The sequence below is a fragment of the Suillus subalutaceus genome (assembly GCF_016647625.1).
Source record: "Suillus subalutaceus strain FC151 chromosome Unknown DFJ58scaffold_40, whole genome shotgun sequence".
Lineage (NCBI taxonomy): Eukaryota > Fungi > Basidiomycota > Agaricomycetes > Boletales > Suillaceae > Suillus > Suillus subalutaceus.
This window is the reverse complement of record NW_024540289.1, coordinates 157,651-177,134: the sequence shown is the minus strand read 5'-3', so window position 1 is coordinate 177,134 and position 19,484 is coordinate 157,651. Positions and strand designations below refer to the sequence as shown.

Sequence of the window (19,484 nt, the reverse complement as noted above, 5' to 3'; positions counted from 1 at the left end):
GACGCAGCATCATGTGCCATCCGCTGCGACAATCTACGACAGGCAGTGGAATTTGTGGAGTATGGCCGTGGCTAGCAATGGTCACTGGCATCTCGACTCCGGATACCAGTTGAAGACCTCGAGTCAGCAAATCCGAAACTGGCGCACAATTATTTAGAGCTGAGCAAACGCGTTTCCAATTCCACCCAGAGTTCCGCAGCCATCACCAACAGAGCTGCTACTGATCGGGAAGCAACAGTGTATAGGAGACTTACGGAGCAGTGGGCAGCTGCAGTAGCTGAGATACATGATATTCGGGCATTCTCGCGGTTCCCGCTCCCACATTTGTACGAGGACCTGCAAGCGGCAGCACGCTAGGGTCCGGTCATCATCCTCATTGCCAGTAAATACTCGTGCAGCACCATCATTGTCCAGATGTCAGGAGACCCCCGTCACGTTCCCTTGCCATCTGTTGCTCTCGCAGAGCTGACCAATCTCAAGGATCGCTTCTCCAAGGCAATACGACACGCATCTATCATGAGCGCCCAAAAGAGTCGCGGAACGATCTAATGGTCCTTTTGCGGACAGTATGGGACGAGATCATGCTGCCCATCGTCAATGTCCTCTAGCATGATCTGAAATTAAAATTCCACTCTCGAATCGGGCTGTGTCCGACTGCAGCTTTCACGTCTATTCCTCTCCACGCAGCTCACCCCTTTAAAACAAAGGCAGATGGCTCCAAGGAGTCATGCCTGGAGGATCTCTGCATCTACTCTTACACGCCGGCTCTCGTCAGATCTAGGCAGATGAAGAAGAAGCGCGTCACACCGTCCTTCGTGGCAATCGGACAGGGTAAAGTGAGTGCAAAGAAAGGCAAGGAACTCTTGACTGTTGACAGCGAGCTCGAGCTTGTCCATAAGCTCGTCCCTGCGACGGTCAATCGGACTACTATTTCTGGCGACGCTACCACACGAGCAGGTGCACTCGAAGCTTTGTAGCAGAACACCTGGGTGCACCTTACTTGTCATGGCAAGCAGGACCCTGCGCAGCCTTACCATTCACATTTCATGAGATGAACATTTTACGTGCTCAATTTCACGGAGACATTCCGCACGCGGAGTTCGCGTTCTTATCCGTTTGTAATATCGCCGTTGGGGATGAGAAGACGAAGTGATTCACCTTGCAGCCGGTCTCCAGTTTTCGGGGTTCAAGAGCGCCGTTGGCACGCTGTGGGAGGTCGATGATTCTGTCGCAAAACACGTCGTTGAATACATATATGTTCAAAGATTTGAAGGATGGTGGTGTCATGGACTGTAGGAAAGCGGCCTGGGCACTCAACTGTGCTACGCACGCCGTGAAGACGAAAGTGCCGTTCGAGCAGAGGATGGTTTTTTATTCATATTGATGTGTAATTAGATCTATCGCATGGCTTTCATCAGTCTCTAGTACAAGCTGTTGATCTTTCATCCTGTTGGTGTACCTGGCCCCTTCCTTGATACTGACGGGCTGGGCGAGGTGCGCATTGTGAATATGTTGAGAATGCGGTTAAACTGGCCTGCGGCAAGCTATGGTCGAGTGACACGAGGGAAGGGTGGAACTGGAGGAAATTTTATCAAACCTGATCACGTTCAAGTCATCAGCATCTCAAACCGCTCATGCATGAAGGCATCTGCTGTACTGCAGCTTCGAGGAACAAGAAGTGGAATTCATTTCATGAATATATGAATCAGAGTGATCATCAGAACATGGAGAATGCAAGCTTAATATGACAGTGAGAATAAGTATTGTTGCAGGGCCCTGAAATGAGGATGAGGGTGATCACTTTAAGTTAGTATTTTCAATAAGGCTTTTGCGCATTGTAAACACCGACTGCACGAACCTGTTAGACAAACACAGATAGTGACATTGCACGTCCTCCCATGTTCGAGGTGAACTCCTCTCGACCCCTTCCAGATATCAGGCATTCATCCGCTGCTCTTCTCTCCCCCTAAAAAAAAAGTCCAGTTTGTCGTCATAAGGAGAAAAGCACCTCGTTCGTCAAGGGAGAGTCATACTGTTGGCCTGTTGGTGGCACGTCATTCAGTGCGATGGGTCGCCCTGCCTAAGCTGTAGTTCTAACTCCAATCGTCGAGCTCGAACCGTGAGAGCACGTAGTACAACAGGACAAGAAACTCATAAGCAAAAGAGATGTCCGGACGGTTGACGATACTGTCGAATGATATAGATATGTCGAGTGGTGGGACTCGAATGGCTGCCTGCAAGTATCTCCTTGATGTACAGGGATGTGAACTTTGATATTTTTGGCGTAGAAATAAAGTGGATACTACTAAATGAATAGCGACATCAGATGTTGAGTGACCTACCTGATCCGACCAACCCGGAGTTCAAGCTACGACGCAATGACACATCGTGACGGCAGACGACGATGAATTGAGAAGGGGTAGAATAATGGACTAGTGGTAATGACGAGGCGCTGAGCATGAAGTCTTCACATGTGGTCAAAGTAAGAACGGAGAACAGGGAGGGAAGAGATCGATGAGTGACCCATCTTTGGATTTCTATATGAGGTCAGGACTTCCTTGACAAAATTAGCGCGTTTCAAAGGGAGGGTTCACACCTTCGATCACGTTTCTGATGGATTACGAAGGCAGCACCCAATTGCAGCTCTGGGGCCCGGCACTAGTAGCTAGCTGTTGGAAGCTTGGACATCGATTCATCTTGCAGCGTTCTCATTTGTCATGTTCTCGCAATCCGTTATTGGTGTTTCCACAATATTAATGCTTTCAATCACCTGGGACTGTTGACGAGTCAATCCCGCTTTTCTTTGTGTGCCGTCTTTAGCGGTTTATACAATCCTGTTGGCATTTACCATTGCCTTACGAAATACACTGCATTCTACATTTTGCCTCTGTGTGCTAACTGAGTAGTACGAGCAGCAATCAACACAAGACATACACTGAGTCTCGCATGTCCCCTTGGCGCGCCGCTTTCGCTGAAGACTAATCATCACAATGTCTACTTCTATACCACAGATTTCCCCCACTAATCCTGGTTGGTGATCTCAATTCTCAGCGCTTGCTGCAATCCCAGCGTCTACCTCTTCTCCTCTCCCTCTCAGCCGGACTCCATCCGCAGTCCCTGTATCCTTACCCCCGTCTTCCCCACTCAGCCCATCCTCGATCCTTGTCATTTTGCTCCATCGCACCATCATGCCTCGCTCAAGACGCCGATATATCAGACTCGAAGGCGAGTCCCTCCATATTACCTTCCTGTCTGTTTCATCCTCACATTCTATCTACAGTCATCAACGGAAAGGATATTCGAGTCCCCTCCTGGCGCATGCCCGCTGGCATCTACATATCCATCAATGTCAACTCTTGGAGACACTGGAAATCGACTATCAGTGTCTTATCATCTGATGAATCCGTAGCGTGGGGGAATACTGTAATCCTGTAAAGTCCATGCAGACTTTCTGACGCGATGCGAGAACTCATCTTTGGTTCATAGATCATCACATGCATCACCTACCTTATCAATGGAGATCAGGGCCTCCTATGAGCTTGGTCGAATGCTAGGCGGTGGGGAGGTCATCGGGAAACTTCAAATCTCATGGGATGAGCTACTCGATTACGGAGACGAGCCATTCGGTGAGTGGTTTGCTCCTCATTCATGTACATATACTAACATCTCGTAGATATATACTTCCCTCCCGTGCACGGTGTCCATCCTTCCCTCACGCTGAAGGTCGCCATTGTACATGCTTGTGACAATCAAAACGGTGCACTGTCTGGTGTGAGTGACGCTACTCTCGGTCCTGTTAGCTTTTGCTGACAGAATACCAACTTTAGTCCCTCGTAGAAACCAAGATTGTACGAGACACAGATGCGGGCCACGCACATCTTGCCAAATACGTGACGACCAACGCAGTTTCTCACCTGAATCATGCTATGCAGCGTTTTCAGTTGGTTCTGGACCAGTGTCCGGTCAGCCATCCAGATCATGCAACGGCTCTCGCCAACCTTGCGTATGCGCGCCTTGCAGGCTATATCAGAAACCATCTTCAAGACATTGATACCACTACTTCCCGCTTCCGCGAAGCTCTTGTATTGCATCCGCAGCGCCATCCCGATCATCCCTTATTTCTATATAATCTCACCAGAGCGCTGATATGGCGCCACAACAAGAAAAGTACTGCTGCAGACATCCGCGAAGCCGCGCAACTCTTTCATGAACTACTGCCTCTCTGTCCCGAGGGCACCTACCTTCGTAGGATCGTGATCGACGTATGCAACGATCTTCCAATAGATGCATCCGATGAAGGCATCCACCTTCGAAGAGTCGTCCTCGAGCTCTGTCCTCTGGGCCATCAACTTCGTCCTCGAGCTCTTCACACACTTTCATGGGCTCTCAGCTTACGCTTTGACCAGCACGGCAGCATCGATGATCTTGACACGGGCATACAACTTCGTCGTGAAGCCGTATCTCTGTGCCCCGAGGGACATGCTGGCCGTGATGACTACTTGTACAACTTGGCCTTATCACTCGTGTCCCGCTTCAATCACCAAGGGAAACCTGATGATATCGACGAGGCCATCTCTTTGCATGAAGAAGCGCTGCGCCTGTGCCCTGTTGGGTACAAATATCATGATTACTCATTAGACGGCCTAGGGGACGCCCTTACCACCCGTTTCCACAGATGCGGCGACATTGATGACATCACCCGAGCTGTCAGCCTCCGTCGTGAGGCACTGATATTTCACCCACCTGGGCATCCACGTCGTGGCACCACGCTTAGCAACCTTGCCTCCACGCTCGACACCAGATATATAAAATTGCATGTCAGCGAGGATCTTAATGAGGCAATTGATCTGTATCGTGAATCCCTTCAGTTAACACGGCTTGACGATCCAGAGCGCCATGCAACTCTTCACAATTTGAGCTCGGTGCTCTGCTATCGTTTCACGCAAACTCAGGAGAATGAAGATGTCGAGGAGGCCATTGCTCTTTGCCAAGAATCATTGGCGGCTCTGCCTTCACTGCACCCAAACAGGTTTTTCAGCTACATTTGGCTGCAGATGGCCTATTTGTCTCGTTACCGGATTCTACAAGACCCTGCTGATTTGTCGCTCGCAGTGGAGAACTTCAGACTGGCATCGCAGCATCCCACTCAAGGATTCCCAGAACGCATCATTCAGGCATATTATTGGACCGATGCAGCGGAGGAGTATGGTCATGAATCCGCACTAGAGGCCTACTCGACATTTTTTGAGCTTCTGGATGCTCATTTGGCAACACGATCGTCGGTAACTTCACGGCGCGAAGCTGCCGCTTCCTTCTATTACGCTAGAACACTCCCCGTAGATGCAGCCTCATGTGCCATACGCCGTGACAATCTACAACACGCAGTGGAACTCGTAGAGCAGGGCCGTGGCCAGCAGTGGTCGCTGGCCTCTCGACTCAAAACTCCAGTTGAAGACCTTGAATCAGTAAATCCGACACTGGCACACGATTATTTGGAGCTGAGCAAGCGCGTTTCCAATGCCGCTCAGAGTTCTGCCAGCATCACCGACAGAGCTGCTGCTGATCGGGCAGCAACAGAATATAGGAGACTTACAGAGCAGTGGGCAGCTGCGGTAGCTGAGATACGTGATCTTCAGGCGTTCTCGCGGTTCCTGCTCCCACCTTCTTACGAATATCTGCAAGCAGCGGCGCGCCAGGGCCCGGTCATCGTCCTCATTGCGAGTCAATACTCATGCGGCGCCATCATCGTCCCGACAACAGGAGATCCCCATCACGTTCCCTTTCCGTCTGTCACTCTCGCAGATCTCAACAATCTCAAAGATCGCTTCACCAGGGCAATACGACAAGCATCCCGGATGAACCCAGCGGAGTCGAGGACGGATCTAATAGTACTCTCACGCATAATATGGGACGAGATCATGCTACCCATTGTCAACGTACTCGAGCATGTCCTCAAACTAAAGCGCCGCTCTCGAATCTGGCTGTGTCCAACTGCAGCTTTCACGTCCATTCCTCTCCACGCAGCTAATCCCTTCCTAACAAAGGCAGATCGCTCTGGGAAGGAGCCATGCCTAGAAGACCTCTACATCTGCTCTTACACGCCGACACTTTCGGCTTTGGTCAGATCCAGACAGTTGATGAAGAAGCGTGTGCCTCCGTCCTTCGTAGCAATCGGACAAGCTCAACCGGGTACAGGGAAAGGCAAGGCTCTCTTGGCTGTCGACAGCGAGCTCGAGCTTGTCCATAAAGTCGTCCCTGCAACGGCCAACCGCACCACTATTTCTGGGGACGCAGCCACACGAGCAGGTGCACTTGAAGCTTTGCAGCAGAACACCTGGGTGCATCTTGCTTGTCATGGCAAGCAGGACCGTACACAGCCTTACGATTCGCATTTCGTCATGAGAGATGAACATCTGACGTTGCTCGATATTATGGAGAGAGATATTCCGCACGCCGAGTTCGCGTTCTTATCAGCATGTCATACCGCTGTCGGCGATGAGGAGACGCCCGACGAAGTGATTCACCTCGCAGCTGGTCTCCAGTTCTCAGGGTTCAAGAGCGTCATTGGCACGCTGTGGGAGGTCGACGATTCTGTCGCAAAACACGTGGTTGAAGCTTTCTACAAATATATGTTCAATATGAAGGAGGACGGTGTCATGGACTGTACGAAGGCGGCTTGGGCACTCAACTGTGCTACGCACGCTGTGAAGACGAAAGTGCCTCTCGAGCAGAGGATGGTTTTCATTCATATTGGTGTGTAGTTCTACGTCGGATCGTTGTCATCTGGTACATTTCCACTAGTTGTTGGTCTGTGATCCTGTGTTGTAAAAATGGCCCTGATATATTCTTGCGCTCCAGCTATCTTGTTTTCGTATACTCTGTCCTGTTTTTGTTGACTAGATTGTTCACCAAGATACTTATATACCCGATTCGTTTGCAGCCTCGTTTCTGCTCGAGTACTTTGATAGTAGGAACCGGGCCAGTCAAACCGACCCACGCGGCGCCTTCCAGTCATACCATCCATGTTCCTTCAAGCTTCGAGTCCTTCTGCATTATGGAACCTCGACTAACCACTGCCGATGTGATCAATGCCAAGTTAGAAGCCGGGCTCATTCAACTAATCCGCGCACCCGTCGGAGTTGGTGGTTTCGTCAATCCAGGATGGCTGCGTTGACTTATCGCCTATCTGTGCACCGCTTACTACACCCACTTCGACATCAGCGCTAATCTGCTAATGAGGCGTGAACTTGGTTTATGGCGGCATTTACTGTTCATTTCCTATGAAGTATTCATAATTTAATACTGACTACTAGTCGTACTTGTCAAGGGTTCGACAATCTCATAGTACCTCCTCGACTCATCCTCAAGCCTACTTCCCGTTAGCGTTATAACGAAGTTGTGATTTTCTCTGCGATGGACGCATTCACTGATGGGCCTGTCGCTGCTGTCAGGCTTTCTGGCACATCTTACGGTCGGTGAGCGCGCAGGAATCGCAGCTAGACGTGGGAATGGCTATCAGTATTCCAGATAGATAGATTCGAGGCAGTGAGTATAGCTCTGCACACTGTGAGATTAGCCTAGGAGATCCAACAGGTGCGAGGGCACATACGTATGCCAGCCATGCAAGCCTCGGTTGTAGAAGTGGGCCCAGGGAATCCTTACCAACGTGTAATTAAATTTTATTCGCTAGTGTTTGAACCAAACCGTCCAAGTTCCAAACACGGAACCAATCGAATGGGTCATCTCAACACGGAAGGCGTCGTCTATGCTCCTGTTAAGACAAGTCCGCCGGTGAACATTGAAATAGACTGTGAAATCCCACGAATGGAGCATCGCGGATGACTTGAAGCGGATCTTGACTCCCAATTGTGTTTGAGGTGGCGTGACGGTGAATGGAGTATTTGAATACTGGCTACTCATTTCTGGTGCCAGTGCGCATTCAAGGCTGTCGGATTGCCAGCGGGAGGGACGAATAATCCTGGTAAATATGAATTTCTGCATAGAGGTCCGGGAATACACACGGATTTGCATATAATGAAATCCGAGCGGCTTCATGGCCACACCAGATATGTTTCATGTACTTGGTAGCTGCACGGTGAACGAAAAAAATGCACATTTGGAAGCCGAGTCAGATTGATTTCGAATAGCATCAATTCGACAAAGTGCAAGATCAACGTTGTTCGAGACTCGTTGAACACATTGAGCTGTGCAGCGTGCAAGAGGAGAATTCAAATATTCAACGTCTATCAAAACACATGTTGTTTAACTTTTGTTTGTACAAGTTAGATTTCCACCGATCTATTATTAGGTATACCATATCAATCTCCGTCCGAGGGCATCCGACCGATTTTCACTGGGCGTCGGTAGTACTGAGCGCTGAGCGACATCCTACTGGTAGTTTCAGACGGATCGAATTGATCTACTCCAAATACAATCCAGATTTGCAAAACTTTCTTGAAAGCCCTCGAAAATATTCTCTCTCCACCGAGCGTCCTTCTGAAACGGAAGAATTTCAAGAAGTTCATATCCAAGTTGTGATACGCCTTGGTCGATAACGCCCGCTATTATAATATTGTTATCATCCACTAGAAGGTATCTTACAACCAAATTTCCGGTTCTGACTTGCTGTATATGCCTAGAGATTCCATGCACATCGGCCAAAGAAGCTCAGCGCAGATCAATGCACGAGCCTCGAGGGCATCCCAAGCCACGAGGCATTCTGTTTGTGTTCCCTTGTGCTCCTTATAGCCCCCTACTTTCAACCCACATCCACAGATCGTCCAATCTCAGAGCTCTTAAAAAACTTACACCAAATATCGCAAATCAAGGCTACTTGACATGTCTGTCACCTCAGAATCCTCCGAGACTGATGTCTTGGAGTATATCATCACCCATATATTTTGTCCCATCAAATTGCCGCAGCACAATGATCATACTCCTGAAAAAGATCGCTCTCTCCTTGATGTCGTGCTCGGCTCGGCTCGCAAATTTGCGACTTCTTTGCCTAACGATGATCATGAGCAGTGGAGGCCTTTGTTGAAGATGCTGGAGAGTCTTACCGTTACAATGAATTTTCCTTCCCTGACCAAGGAAGTGGTCGAGTCGCAAATTAAATCCATGCAAGCAGGAGGTATGCACGCAGTTTTGGCGCCGGGAATTGACACCAATCTCAAGATTTCTTTATAGATATTCTCGCGTATTTGATTCGGGAACAAAATGCTGCTGTCGTGCTTCGTAGGCTCGACGCAAAAACCACATTTGAATCCTTTGAAGTTTCTCCACCAGCTCCTGCTGTGATGGCGGCAAAGGGGAAGCTTCTGTGTTCATATCCAGGGCCCGCAATTGCTGTATCAAACTCCGTCATGGATAATCCTACCTTTCCTCCCGAGTTGGCGAACTTTCTCTCCCACATGAGCTATGATGTGTTGGATCCCATAGGCTTCCATGGAGAGACCACACATCCTCACTATATCACCCAGCTTCTCACCGACATTCTTCGCGCATTCGGCGAGCCCGCTGACATTCCTCGTATTCGAAAGCGTATAGGCGATGATGTTATAGACGATGATACTTCAAATGATGATACCTCACAGTCCAACGTCACGCTCCCATGGCGAAGATCGTCCCTCTGGCTTGTCATAAGGGTTGTATTGCAGACATCGCTCGAGCGCACCAGCCTTGGACGAAACGGTTACAAGGTGTTCATGGCTTCGCTCATGACAGACCTTGTGTCCAAAGCACTTGAAGAGGATATGCCGAGCGATCTACTCTACTTCATGTCCACTAAAATTAGTCGGCGCTTAGTCAAGCTTCAGGCTGAAGACGGATTCTTAGCAATCACGATGCACAAGGCTACTGAAGACATCAAAAGCCGACTGGAGTTGCGCTGGAAGGATATCCAGGCTGTTCAGGCGGATTCCCCTCATTGGGATGCCTCGGAGGTACACATAATCAGAGACACCAGGCTCTCTTTGACCGAGAGCGAGGAGTACATCACTGCTGCCTTACATCCTACCAGCGTCCAATCCGACGTGTCAGACTTTAAACCTCCTCATTGCAAACGGGGCACTATACACGACTTCCTTGGTCCTGACACCAACTTCTTCGAGAGCGCTTATACCAAAGACCCCTTTTTAGCGCTCTTTGATTTCGAATATGCCATCGAGCGAGACATTGATGGCTGGGTGAATCGTGTCATGAACCTCGATGCTACTTGCATTGATGCCGCTTGCATGACCATTCAAGCGCGCGCTGCAAGTTATTCTGCCAGTGCGCAACTATCTTATTCCAAAAATCCTGAGAATATATCCATCATGCTACTCACGCGGTTCGAACTCTGGGTCGCGCTTGACAAGCTGGTTGTGAAGTCAATCCCTCTCCTCATGGAGTATCCCCCAGAGATCCCAGCTGCCATTTTCGATCACCTTCTCCTTCAACAACCTGCCACATTAGAGAGACTCAGACTTCTTCAACAGTATGTTGCTACTCGCACCCGCAATGCTCGCTCGGGCTGCTCTATCTTCTCAGATAGTGCAGACGTAGATGCATTCGCAGTTCGTTACTATCACCAATCTGAGGAGCTGCAGTCGTGCAAGCAGCGCATTGAAGACGAAGCAGATGAGGAGCGGAAAAGGCGCATTGCAGATTTTCGCGATAAAAGCAACAAGTACTCGCTTTTGACCAATGAACTCGACGCTCTCACGTGCGACGCTTACATAGATTGGCGAGGTCGGACGCAACATAAAGCTAATTGCTGTTGGTGCAAAAAGTCGCTGGAGAGGGCTAACCTTTCTATCGAAGTCCATGAATGGCCACTTCCTGAATGCGATAATGATGCAGCGGTAGTTTTATTCGAACTCGGTGCCCCGATTACTTTCAAGATGTGGCGATCTCTCACATTCCACTTTCTTCACGACATATGCACTACAGATTCAACTCAAGTTGCAAAGCAGCACATGCTGCTCACGCATTATCAACCACTCTCACACCATCACACCGAGCACCCTGGCCAACGCATTACGTTCGGGCTCAGAGACAAAGTCCTCCCTAGCCACTCTCAAGTCCTTTCCATGCACTGAAAGCGACATCATCGTCAAAAATGAGCTGCATTTCCGCATCTATGATACGACCAAACGTGTTTGGGCCTCAAGTTCCAATCGAGAGTATAATGTGTCTAATCTTTGCACGTACGCACTACCGGAAGGTCCATATCACGGACTGCAATGTTACCTTTCGGGTACCCAGCACACTTCCAATGAGGTCTTGGCCAATCAGGCTGCATGTCATGCCGAGTTGACGCTTCACGAATTCATCGCTTTTGGTAGCCTCCGTAGTGGCAGCCTCCTGCAATGGATCAACGTTATTCGTGAATTGAGAGCACGCACGCTCACGTTTCGCGATCCCGCAGTCCATTTGCTACTACTCCAGGCTAGTTTGGAGGTGGGAGAGCTTTCAGCCGATGGGTCTAGGGTATGGCATGATGAACTGAAAGTCTCGAACTTTGGGCACACCCTGATCAATGAGCTCCAGAGCTTAAAAGTAAGCGTGGAAGCCAATTGGCTGGAGGGCACAACAATGGCAACGATCTCTGCCCTGGTGTCCCGCCTTCTCTCCTCAGCGGAGGATTTCGACGTCATTGAGCGATCATACAAGTTACTGCGAGCTGTCCGGAGTACCACTTTCAAATGGGTGCAAGAGCTATCCAAAGCTCTCCAAGAAGCTCCAGACGAAGAATCTAGTCGTGAACGCCAAGCTCGCGTTCGTGACATGGCAGTGATCTGTCGCAGCACCTATGATGTTGGCCCAGACAATATCACGGCACTCCTTGAATCACCACAGGACTTGGAGATATTGGTATACTGTTCCGTTACAGTGAAGGATAACGTGCCTCTAGATCTAGGTCTACACACTCTCCCGCCTATTTCAAGGTTACTTCTTGACCGCAACCGTCGGTTGTCACACTTTTTAGTGACCCATTTCCGATGCCATGTAGAAGACGACCAAGAAGGTCTTGATCGGGCTATGAAACATCTTTGGTCTGCATACCGGCGCCACACACGCTGGACACTTGAATCTCCAAACTCTCAGTGGCTTAGATGCGAAACAGCGCCATCTGATGATCCATCCCGCCAAATCATACACCTCGATATGTTGACGGCTCGCCTATTGGTCGATGGCAAGCCGCTAACCAGGCTGCCGGATTACATTCAGCAGCATCCTAGTTGCATCTTACTCTTCTGTCATGTGAGTTTTCCCGCCTGCTGGTCAGCCAGCTATCTGATAACCCCGAATAGCAAGTGCTTGATGTTTTCCCCTCCAAGATTCCGGGCGTAGAATTTGTTACCAAGACCAAGATACATGGCTTTCAAGTGAGTTGGTACAGTTAAGGACGACGTCCAAAACTTAGCTATCATTTTGCAGATATTTTTCGGGATGCGCAACGGGGACGTTGTCATTCAGTCACAATGTGAGAATGGGAACCTCCTTGAGCTAATACCTCGAAAAAAGCTTCTGCCAGACATCCCGGTATCACTGGTCAAAGATCACGTGCACTGGCTTGACTTGACCACTCGTACGATCGAATTTCGTCCAGTGAAGGCAATGTGGAAACCGTCCGACAATAACTGGGTGTTGCAATACACGAAAGGCGGGCAGTCGGTCGCACAACGGGGCCAATCAACTCTTTTTGATATTCACAGCCCCGCTTTCCATATGATAGCAAAGATACTGAGCCCCATGGAAAACTCTGAATACCTGATTGTCACTGGCAGCGCGGACGCAGGCCAGACTGTAGTCAAGGTCGATCTCCCTCGGTTTGGACTCTCTTTCTTTATTGATAGGGATGGAGAGTTACATTCGCGCGACCAGAGGGGCATGGTTGTCGACAAAGATCAGTCCACTGGCACAATGCTTGGACTTGTTAACCAGCTTGTTCTGCGTCCCAAAGATCGACACACTTTCAGCGATCGCCGCGTCATCATCCCACAAGGCAACGTTGTAGTAAAGCACGACGGTCACCATGTGCAGGTCACCATCCAGCCCAATCCTAATCATGTCCGCCATCACTATCATTGTTACACCGTTGACATGGAACTCTGCCGTCTGACGGGAAACGTTGGTCTCACGAACAAACTTTACAAGGCATACTTACACGCTGTGTGTAGCGCCCATGTTCCAGATCCATTGACTAAACGCACCGGTGTAGAAGAAGCCATGGTTTTGCTGCAATCTGCCGCATGCTATTCCTTCATGAAGCTAGACCCATTTGATTGCAAGCTTCTGGTTCTGATAAGCTCCTTAACTGTTCATCGGACATGGTATACCGGTCACAAGAGCTCACAGAAGGTCCGCTGGCAACATGACTTATCCTCTTATATCCAAAGTTGCGCATTCTACCATGCTGCCAGGAACATAGTCCAATATGCACAGAAGCTGCAGGTGCTTAGCGAAACACCAGTCACAGTTTGTCCAAGCTTTCCAGTACGCGACGAGTCTCTCTTGGAACGTGCCTCTCAGTTGTCCATTGTCCTTTACTCCTGTGATCTAGTCAACTCCTTCTATCCCAGCGAATCGTCGAGCAGTGATTATACTTCCAGGGATGTTTTCTGCAGCTCAATAGGCGACCAAAAGGCATTTGATTGTGCTTGCATGGTGCGCGACTGGAGTATCACGCTCAAGCCTTGTCAGGCGCTCTACGGTATCTTCGTTCAGTGGAATGAAGTTTCTGGCAAAACACAAGACGTAACCCTTCAATATGGTCGAGAATGGTTGAAGCCTGACTTGGCTAAGAGATGGATGACCGTCATAGAACTTTGCCGCCATGCAGATCGGGAGACTCACACATTCCAACTCACTTTCACATTATCGGCCATGACCTACTGCTCCCCCAAGAATATGGGACTCGCCGCGACCATATTCGCGTTTGCAGCTATCCCTAAGCTCCGAGCCATTCGTTCCCCCGACTACGATATATATGACCTTTCGTTTGGGATCCAACCCCTTGAACAGGATTTATGCCGTCACATTTCTTTCTATACTTCTTTCCCCAATAGTCCCGAGGCGTCGTGGTCTAGTTACAATGGCGAGTCACCCCGCGACTTTAATAATCGGCGACAAAAGCACTTCCAATCCGAGTGTCTACGTGAACAGAAAGCGGCGGTCACTATATTTCTTGAATGTTGGCCTTGTCGTTCTGTCCCTGCACGCGCTTTGCAGTGTCTGAGCGGCTCCCGATACAACAAATCCACCCTTAGCATCATCCTCGAAAAAAATTACTCAAACTGCTATCGCAACTGGTGTCTGAAGACGTATCTGGATCGTGTACAAGATGTGCTTGATGAAGCGAGGCAGACTTCAACACCATCCATCAAGCATCCATACACATTCATCCCGAGCAATTCAGATATTATATCATTCAACACCGCGATCCTCACCAAACACTTGTTCAGAAAGCCTCCGCCCCTTATCACATTACTTCCTGACCCACTCAAGCAAATTCAAGTGTCACCGAGCAACAGAATCTCTGGCGGTGGGCTTGATTCGTCTCCACTGAAGGATGTCATCTCAAACTTCAAGTTTTCGCGGCGTCGGTCGGACCAGTTCGGTCTCCAGTATGCTGCACATCTAGAAGACAGTAGGATTTATCTAGAGAATGAACAATCACCCATCACACCGCACCCAACTTGCTGGACAGTCGACATATTGCAACATCATCATACGCGGTGCAATAGGCTTTATAATAGCACCTTTCACAAATTGGAAGAGCATCTAGCTCCTTCGGGTTTGGCGGAGGAGAGTTTATCCAATTCTGGGCAATGGCCTCGCATTACAGTCACCTTTTTACTCGGCCTTCTCGCTTCCACGTCAAAAACGCCTCTTTGCAACTCTTGGAAAGCCTCTTTGACCAATTTCGCACATATCCTTCTTCGATTACAAAGATCACAGCGACTTCTGAAGCTGAAGTTGGCAGCCAATGGGGACAATGAGGAATTCCTGAAGGAGCTGATGAATGACGGTCACCTAGGATTGGATGGCACACAGGAATACGTAGACTGGCTTCTAATTCAGGTATTCGATGGTCACCCACAATTGAAATTATCGGTGACTAACGGTACCAGGCAGAGAACCGATTTCTGATCCGTCCTACACAAGCTAGCGTTGCAATGGAGATGATTTCCCCAAGTTCTGGCAAGAATACTGCTCTGCAGCTTCATATGGGGGAAGGAAAGTCTTCCGTGATCGTACCTATCTGTTGCACTGCACTAGCAGATAGCAACAACTTGGTGCGGGTCGTCGTGCTAAAGCCTTTGGCTGTGCAAATGTTTCAGCTGCTCGTGGAACGGCTCAGCGGCCTTACCAACAGGCGAATTTTCCACCTACCATTCTCGCGCTCCTTGCGCATCACTTCCAGCATCCAGTCATTCTTTGAAGAGTGCAAAGACGTTCGTGGTATCCTTGTTGCTCTACCAGACCACATCCTCTCTTTCAAGATGATGGCCGTGGAGCAGCAGCTTTCCCGTGCGAACACAGTTGAACCAGGTCAATCGGTGGCTATGCCCCTGTTGAATAGCCAGCGATGGCTTGATACACACACTCGTGACATATTGGACGAGAGTGATGAACTGCTGCATGTTCGCTTTCAACTTGTCTACACTATGGGCGATCAACAGCGTTTGGAAGGTTATCCTGAACGATGGACCACGACACAGCAGGTGATGACCCTTGTGGCACAACATGCTTGCCTCCTTCACCAAGAATTTCCTTTTGGAGTAGAGTTCCACCCAGGCGCTATCGGAACCTTCTCACATCTCAGAGTCTTGGATATTGACGCAGGCAAAAGGCTGGTCAAGCTGGTTTCTGACGACATCCTTGCCGGCAAACTTCAAAATTTCGCATTCGAACATGTGCCATCTCATATCAAAGACTCCATCCGCGAGTATCTTACCCAGTTCACTATTGAACCGCAGCTCCTTCACGAAGTCCGCAGCTATTGTGCTGGGTCCAGTATGTGGAATGGACTACTGCTCATTCGAGGACTACTCGCACACGGTGTACTGATATACACGCTGAAAGAGCGGCGATGGCGCGTAGATTACGGTCTGGATCCTCGACGCACGATGCTCGCCGTGCCATACCGAGCCAAGGATGTTCCCTCATCTAGGGCAGAATTTGGACATCCAGACATCGCAGTCGCATTCACATGTCTTTCGTACTACTATGGAGGCCTCACTGAGAAACAGGTGGCCTTCTGCTTCCGGCAGCTACTCAAGCAAGACAATCCCACATTGGAATATGAGACATGGATTGAGGGGTTGTCTTTAGACTCGCTTCCAGAAAATCTGCGACACCTCAGTGGAATCAACATGGAATCTACTGAACAGTTCACTGCCTGTTTGGTACCTATCTTCGGACGCAACAAGGCTGTCATAGACTTCTTCTTGGCTCAGATCACCTTTCCACAGGAAGCGAAAGAGTTTCCCAACAAGTTATCTTGTTCTGCCTGGGATCTCGCAGAGCGAAAGTCTTCCAGATTGCCTACCACGGGTTTCAGTGGAACAAACGACTTTCGCTACTTGCTACCCACCACTATAACGCAGCATCCACTAGACCACCAGCGCGGTACGAATGCCAGAGTCCTCAGTCACCTTTTGCAGCAAGAGAATGATCATTATGATCTGCTTACTGCCGGCGGAAACGCTGGAGAGCTCCTCAATGTCATCACAACGCAGTCGCCTGAAATACGCGTCTTGCTCGACGTGGGTGCACAAGTGCTTGAGTTGCGGAATGACGAAGTGGCGAAGATGTGGCTGGACATCAATCAAGATGCTCAAGCGGCGATTTTTTTCGATAGGCACGATGAGCTCGTGGTGTGCACTCGGGATCACGTTATAGAACCATTCTCTGCATCTTCCTTTGCTCAGCAACTGGACCAGTGTGTATTTTATCTGGACGATGAACACACCCGAGGAACGGACTTGAAGTTGCCTCGTGGATTCCGCGCAGCTGTCACGTTAGGCCCAAAGGTCACCAAGGATCGCCTTGTCCAAGGTGAGGATTCGATGTATACGTTCATTGATGGCGTTTAGTAACTTATTGCCAGGTTGCATGCGTATGAGAAAGCTCGGCCACGGTCACACAGTCATGTTTTTCGCACCTCCAGAAATAGATCGCAGCATCCGAGCCGTAAACAACAAGCCCGATGATGAAGACATTCATGTGTCGGATATCCTCGTGTGGGCAATGACTGAAACGTGCTCAGACATTCAGCATCGTGCTTCACAATGGCTTCAGCATGGAGTGGATTACCAGTCTCGCCACAGTGCATGGTCGTCGTTCTTATCTAGCGATACTACGCCCACTGAACTCGCCCGTTCATGGCTACAGCCAGAGGCCAAGCACTTGGAAGAGCTATACACTCCAGCTTTGACGGACACACCTGCTTTACAAACATCGCTAGATGAAGAGCTTCTGGAGATATGCAGTAACCTTGGTTTGGACATTTCGCCTGACAACCGCCTGGACGAAGAGCAAGAGAGAGAAGTGGTACATGAGATTGAGCGCGAGCGCGAGGTGGAGAGACCGCCAAAAGTGTCGGCTGCCACCCATCGCATCGACGAGGACGTCCGGTACTTCATCCGAACAGGCTGCATTCCGGATGGATCCCGTGTGTTCACTGCTGTTTTCGACACCCTCACCACAACTGCGGCTGCTTTCTCGGGGAGTCAGCCATGGTCACGGGACGTGTTTGCCTCGAGGGATTTCGCCACAACGGTTTTGGCCAGAGACAAAACGGACAGCTATATCCGCCCAGTCAACTGGATTCTTTCGAGTAATACGGTATCCAACGTGCCAGTGCTAGTCGTCGTCAGCCCCTTCGAGGTTAACGTTTTATTATCTGAAATTAGGGCAAGTAAGCAAGTTCACTTGCACGCTTATACACCTCGCGTCATCAAGATGATGAAGTCATGTGATGACCTGCGCCTCTATATCACACCATCACTCCCCGCGCGATGGATGCCACATGACACCCTCATCCGCCAGCTCAACGTCTTTGCTGGACAATTATACTTTCCTCATCAGCGCGCATACGTGAAGCTGTGTCGTTTCTTGGGGGTTTATACCGCAGATATCGAGGACCAGGGTACATTTGAGATTCAAAGCGATGGATTCATCAGACCGGAGCATCGGCCTCCTATTGCGAATGTCCCCAACAGCTTCCAACAATCGCCTATCCTTATGTTGAAGGCTCTTTTCAGTATCCGTCGCAAAGGAATGGGGTACTTGCCTACGCACATCGGGAAGCTATTGGTTGCTCGACGGTTGACAGGCGCGGACTTCGAAGACGCAGCTCGATCAGTAAGTTAGAGTTCTTCTATTGCTTACGTTTCATTGACAGTGATCCCGTTCAGTGATTGAGGATGTGATACTGTTGTTCGTCATATTCACCATCTTCTTGCAGGTCTTTCAAAATACACATACCCTCCATGCAATGCCACATCAATCACAGGCATGAACTTGAATTTGCTAGTCGCTCGATCAATATACCATATTATAACTCGTTTAGATTTTGTGCAGTATTCAGTTAGAAGTTAACATTGTTTCTAGTACGAGCAAGCCAGTGCCAGCCCATTCTACATCCAACTTTTACAATGGCGCATCTCTCGCTGGTGAGAGGCACAAAGCCCTTGGCACAGAGTATCATGAAACATATTCGCCATCTAATGCTCACCTTCTCAACACTTACACCACTTCCTATATCGCGCATTCAACAACGACTTGTATCTTCAGAGGGAGTAGCTTTTAACTACGAGCCGAGTGTACTTCGGTGGGGGTATGCTGTGCCACCTTTCCATGGCAAAGCAGGCCAAGTACGAAGTTGGAAGGTGCGAGGCCTGCATTGGAGATCCATCGCATGAGTGGAGCTCTGTCATATGTCACCGGCGGTATACGAGAGAACAGTCTAGGCTACAAATCTTTCATTGCGATAACGAACATGAGCAATGATGGCGCCAACTATGAACCATCTGTTCAGTAGTCAGTCTTTTACGCAGTCCTCCAGTGGTTGTAACCTTCAAATGACCATACATTGCAGTTAGATAGACAAATGAAAGAGCACCGACTGAATGCATACATAATCCGGCCTTAAATAATCATCAATGTCAGGAGACTGCTCTGATGTTGAGTGGCCTGAACATTGCGACTGAAACATTAGGTCAAGGGATCAGACTTAAGAAAGGACTGACTGCATGTCACACGGACCAACATATCCTTGACTTCATCAAACGACATAATCGCCATCAAAGACCTTTTCTGCCCTACAAGGTCAACCTGCCTCACGTCGAGCGCGAGGTTCTCCCGCTCAGTGGTCCGCTGGAGTTCATCTAGCAAGTCCTGTGTATACTATTCGATGTTATCGTGTATCTCTTTGTTCGTGGATGTTCCCTGCGTGTTATAGCTACAACTGAGTCAGACCGTTAGTTTCCAAC

The 19,484-nt window shown here is 49.3% G+C and overlaps 3 protein-coding genes across 3 annotated transcripts; all 3 read left to right on the top strand.

Moving 5' to 3' along the window:
- Positions 1-414: 414 nt before the first annotated feature.
- On the top strand, positions 415-977 carry DFJ58DRAFT_726843 (uncharacterized protein; the record flags this gene model as incomplete). The annotated part of the gene is made up of 2 exons (XM_041385409.1): positions 415-532; positions 661-977. The coding sequence occupies 2 exons, from the start codon at positions 415-417 to the stop codon at positions 975-977; spliced, it is 435 nt and encodes a 144-aa protein (XP_041244940.1).
- A 2,110-nt stretch (positions 978-3,087) lies between these two features.
- DFJ58DRAFT_325599 (CHAT domain-containing protein) lies at positions 3,088-6,810 on the top strand. Its single transcript, XM_041379863.1, has 5 exons — positions 3,088-3,225; positions 3,281-3,431; positions 3,487-3,626; positions 3,674-3,771; positions 3,828-6,810. Exons 1-5 carry the CDS (start codon positions 3,189-3,191, stop codon positions 6,759-6,761), a joined length of 3,360 nt encoding a protein of 1,119 aa, XP_041244939.1. The 5' UTR covers positions 3,088-3,188; the 3' UTR covers positions 6,762-6,810.
- Positions 6,811-8,697: 1,887 nt separating this feature from the next.
- On the top strand, positions 8,698-18,622 carry DFJ58DRAFT_878168 (uncharacterized protein). Its single transcript, XM_041394491.1, has 7 exons — positions 8,698-9,130; positions 9,187-10,841; positions 10,930-12,243; positions 12,294-12,368; positions 12,421-15,066; positions 15,117-17,046; positions 17,099-18,622. The coding sequence occupies exons 1-7, from the start codon at positions 8,839-8,841 to the stop codon at positions 18,361-18,363; spliced, it is 9,177 nt and encodes a 3,058-aa protein (XP_041244938.1). The 5' UTR covers positions 8,698-8,838; the 3' UTR covers positions 18,364-18,622.
- The last annotated feature ends 862 nt before the right edge of the window (positions 18,623-19,484 follow it).

Excerpts from the sequence above, each read along its gene's own strand:
- DFJ58DRAFT_325599 (XM_041379863.1), top strand. The coding sequence starts at position 3,189 with ATGCCTCGCTCAAGACGCCGATATATCAGACTCGAAG. Across the intron at positions 3,432-3,486 it reads TGGGGGAATACTGTAATCCT|ATCATCACATGCATCACCTA; the intron begins GTAAAGTCCATG and ends TTTGGTTCATAG. Across the intron at positions 3,627-3,673 it reads TTACGGAGACGAGCCATTCG|ATATATACTTCCCTCCCGTG; the intron begins GTGAGTGGTTTG and ends AACATCTCGTAG.
- DFJ58DRAFT_878168 (XM_041394491.1), top strand. The coding sequence starts at position 8,839 with ATGTCTGTCACCTCAGAATCCTCCGAGACTGATGTCTTGGAGTATATC. Across the intron at positions 10,842-10,929 it reads AATGCGATAATGATGCAGCG|ATTCAACTCAAGTTGCAAAG; the intron begins GTAGTTTTATTC and ends TATGCACTACAG. Across the intron at positions 12,369-12,420 it reads CCAAGATACATGGCTTTCAA|ATATTTTTCGGGATGCGCAA; the intron begins GTGAGTTGGTAC and ends ATCATTTTGCAG.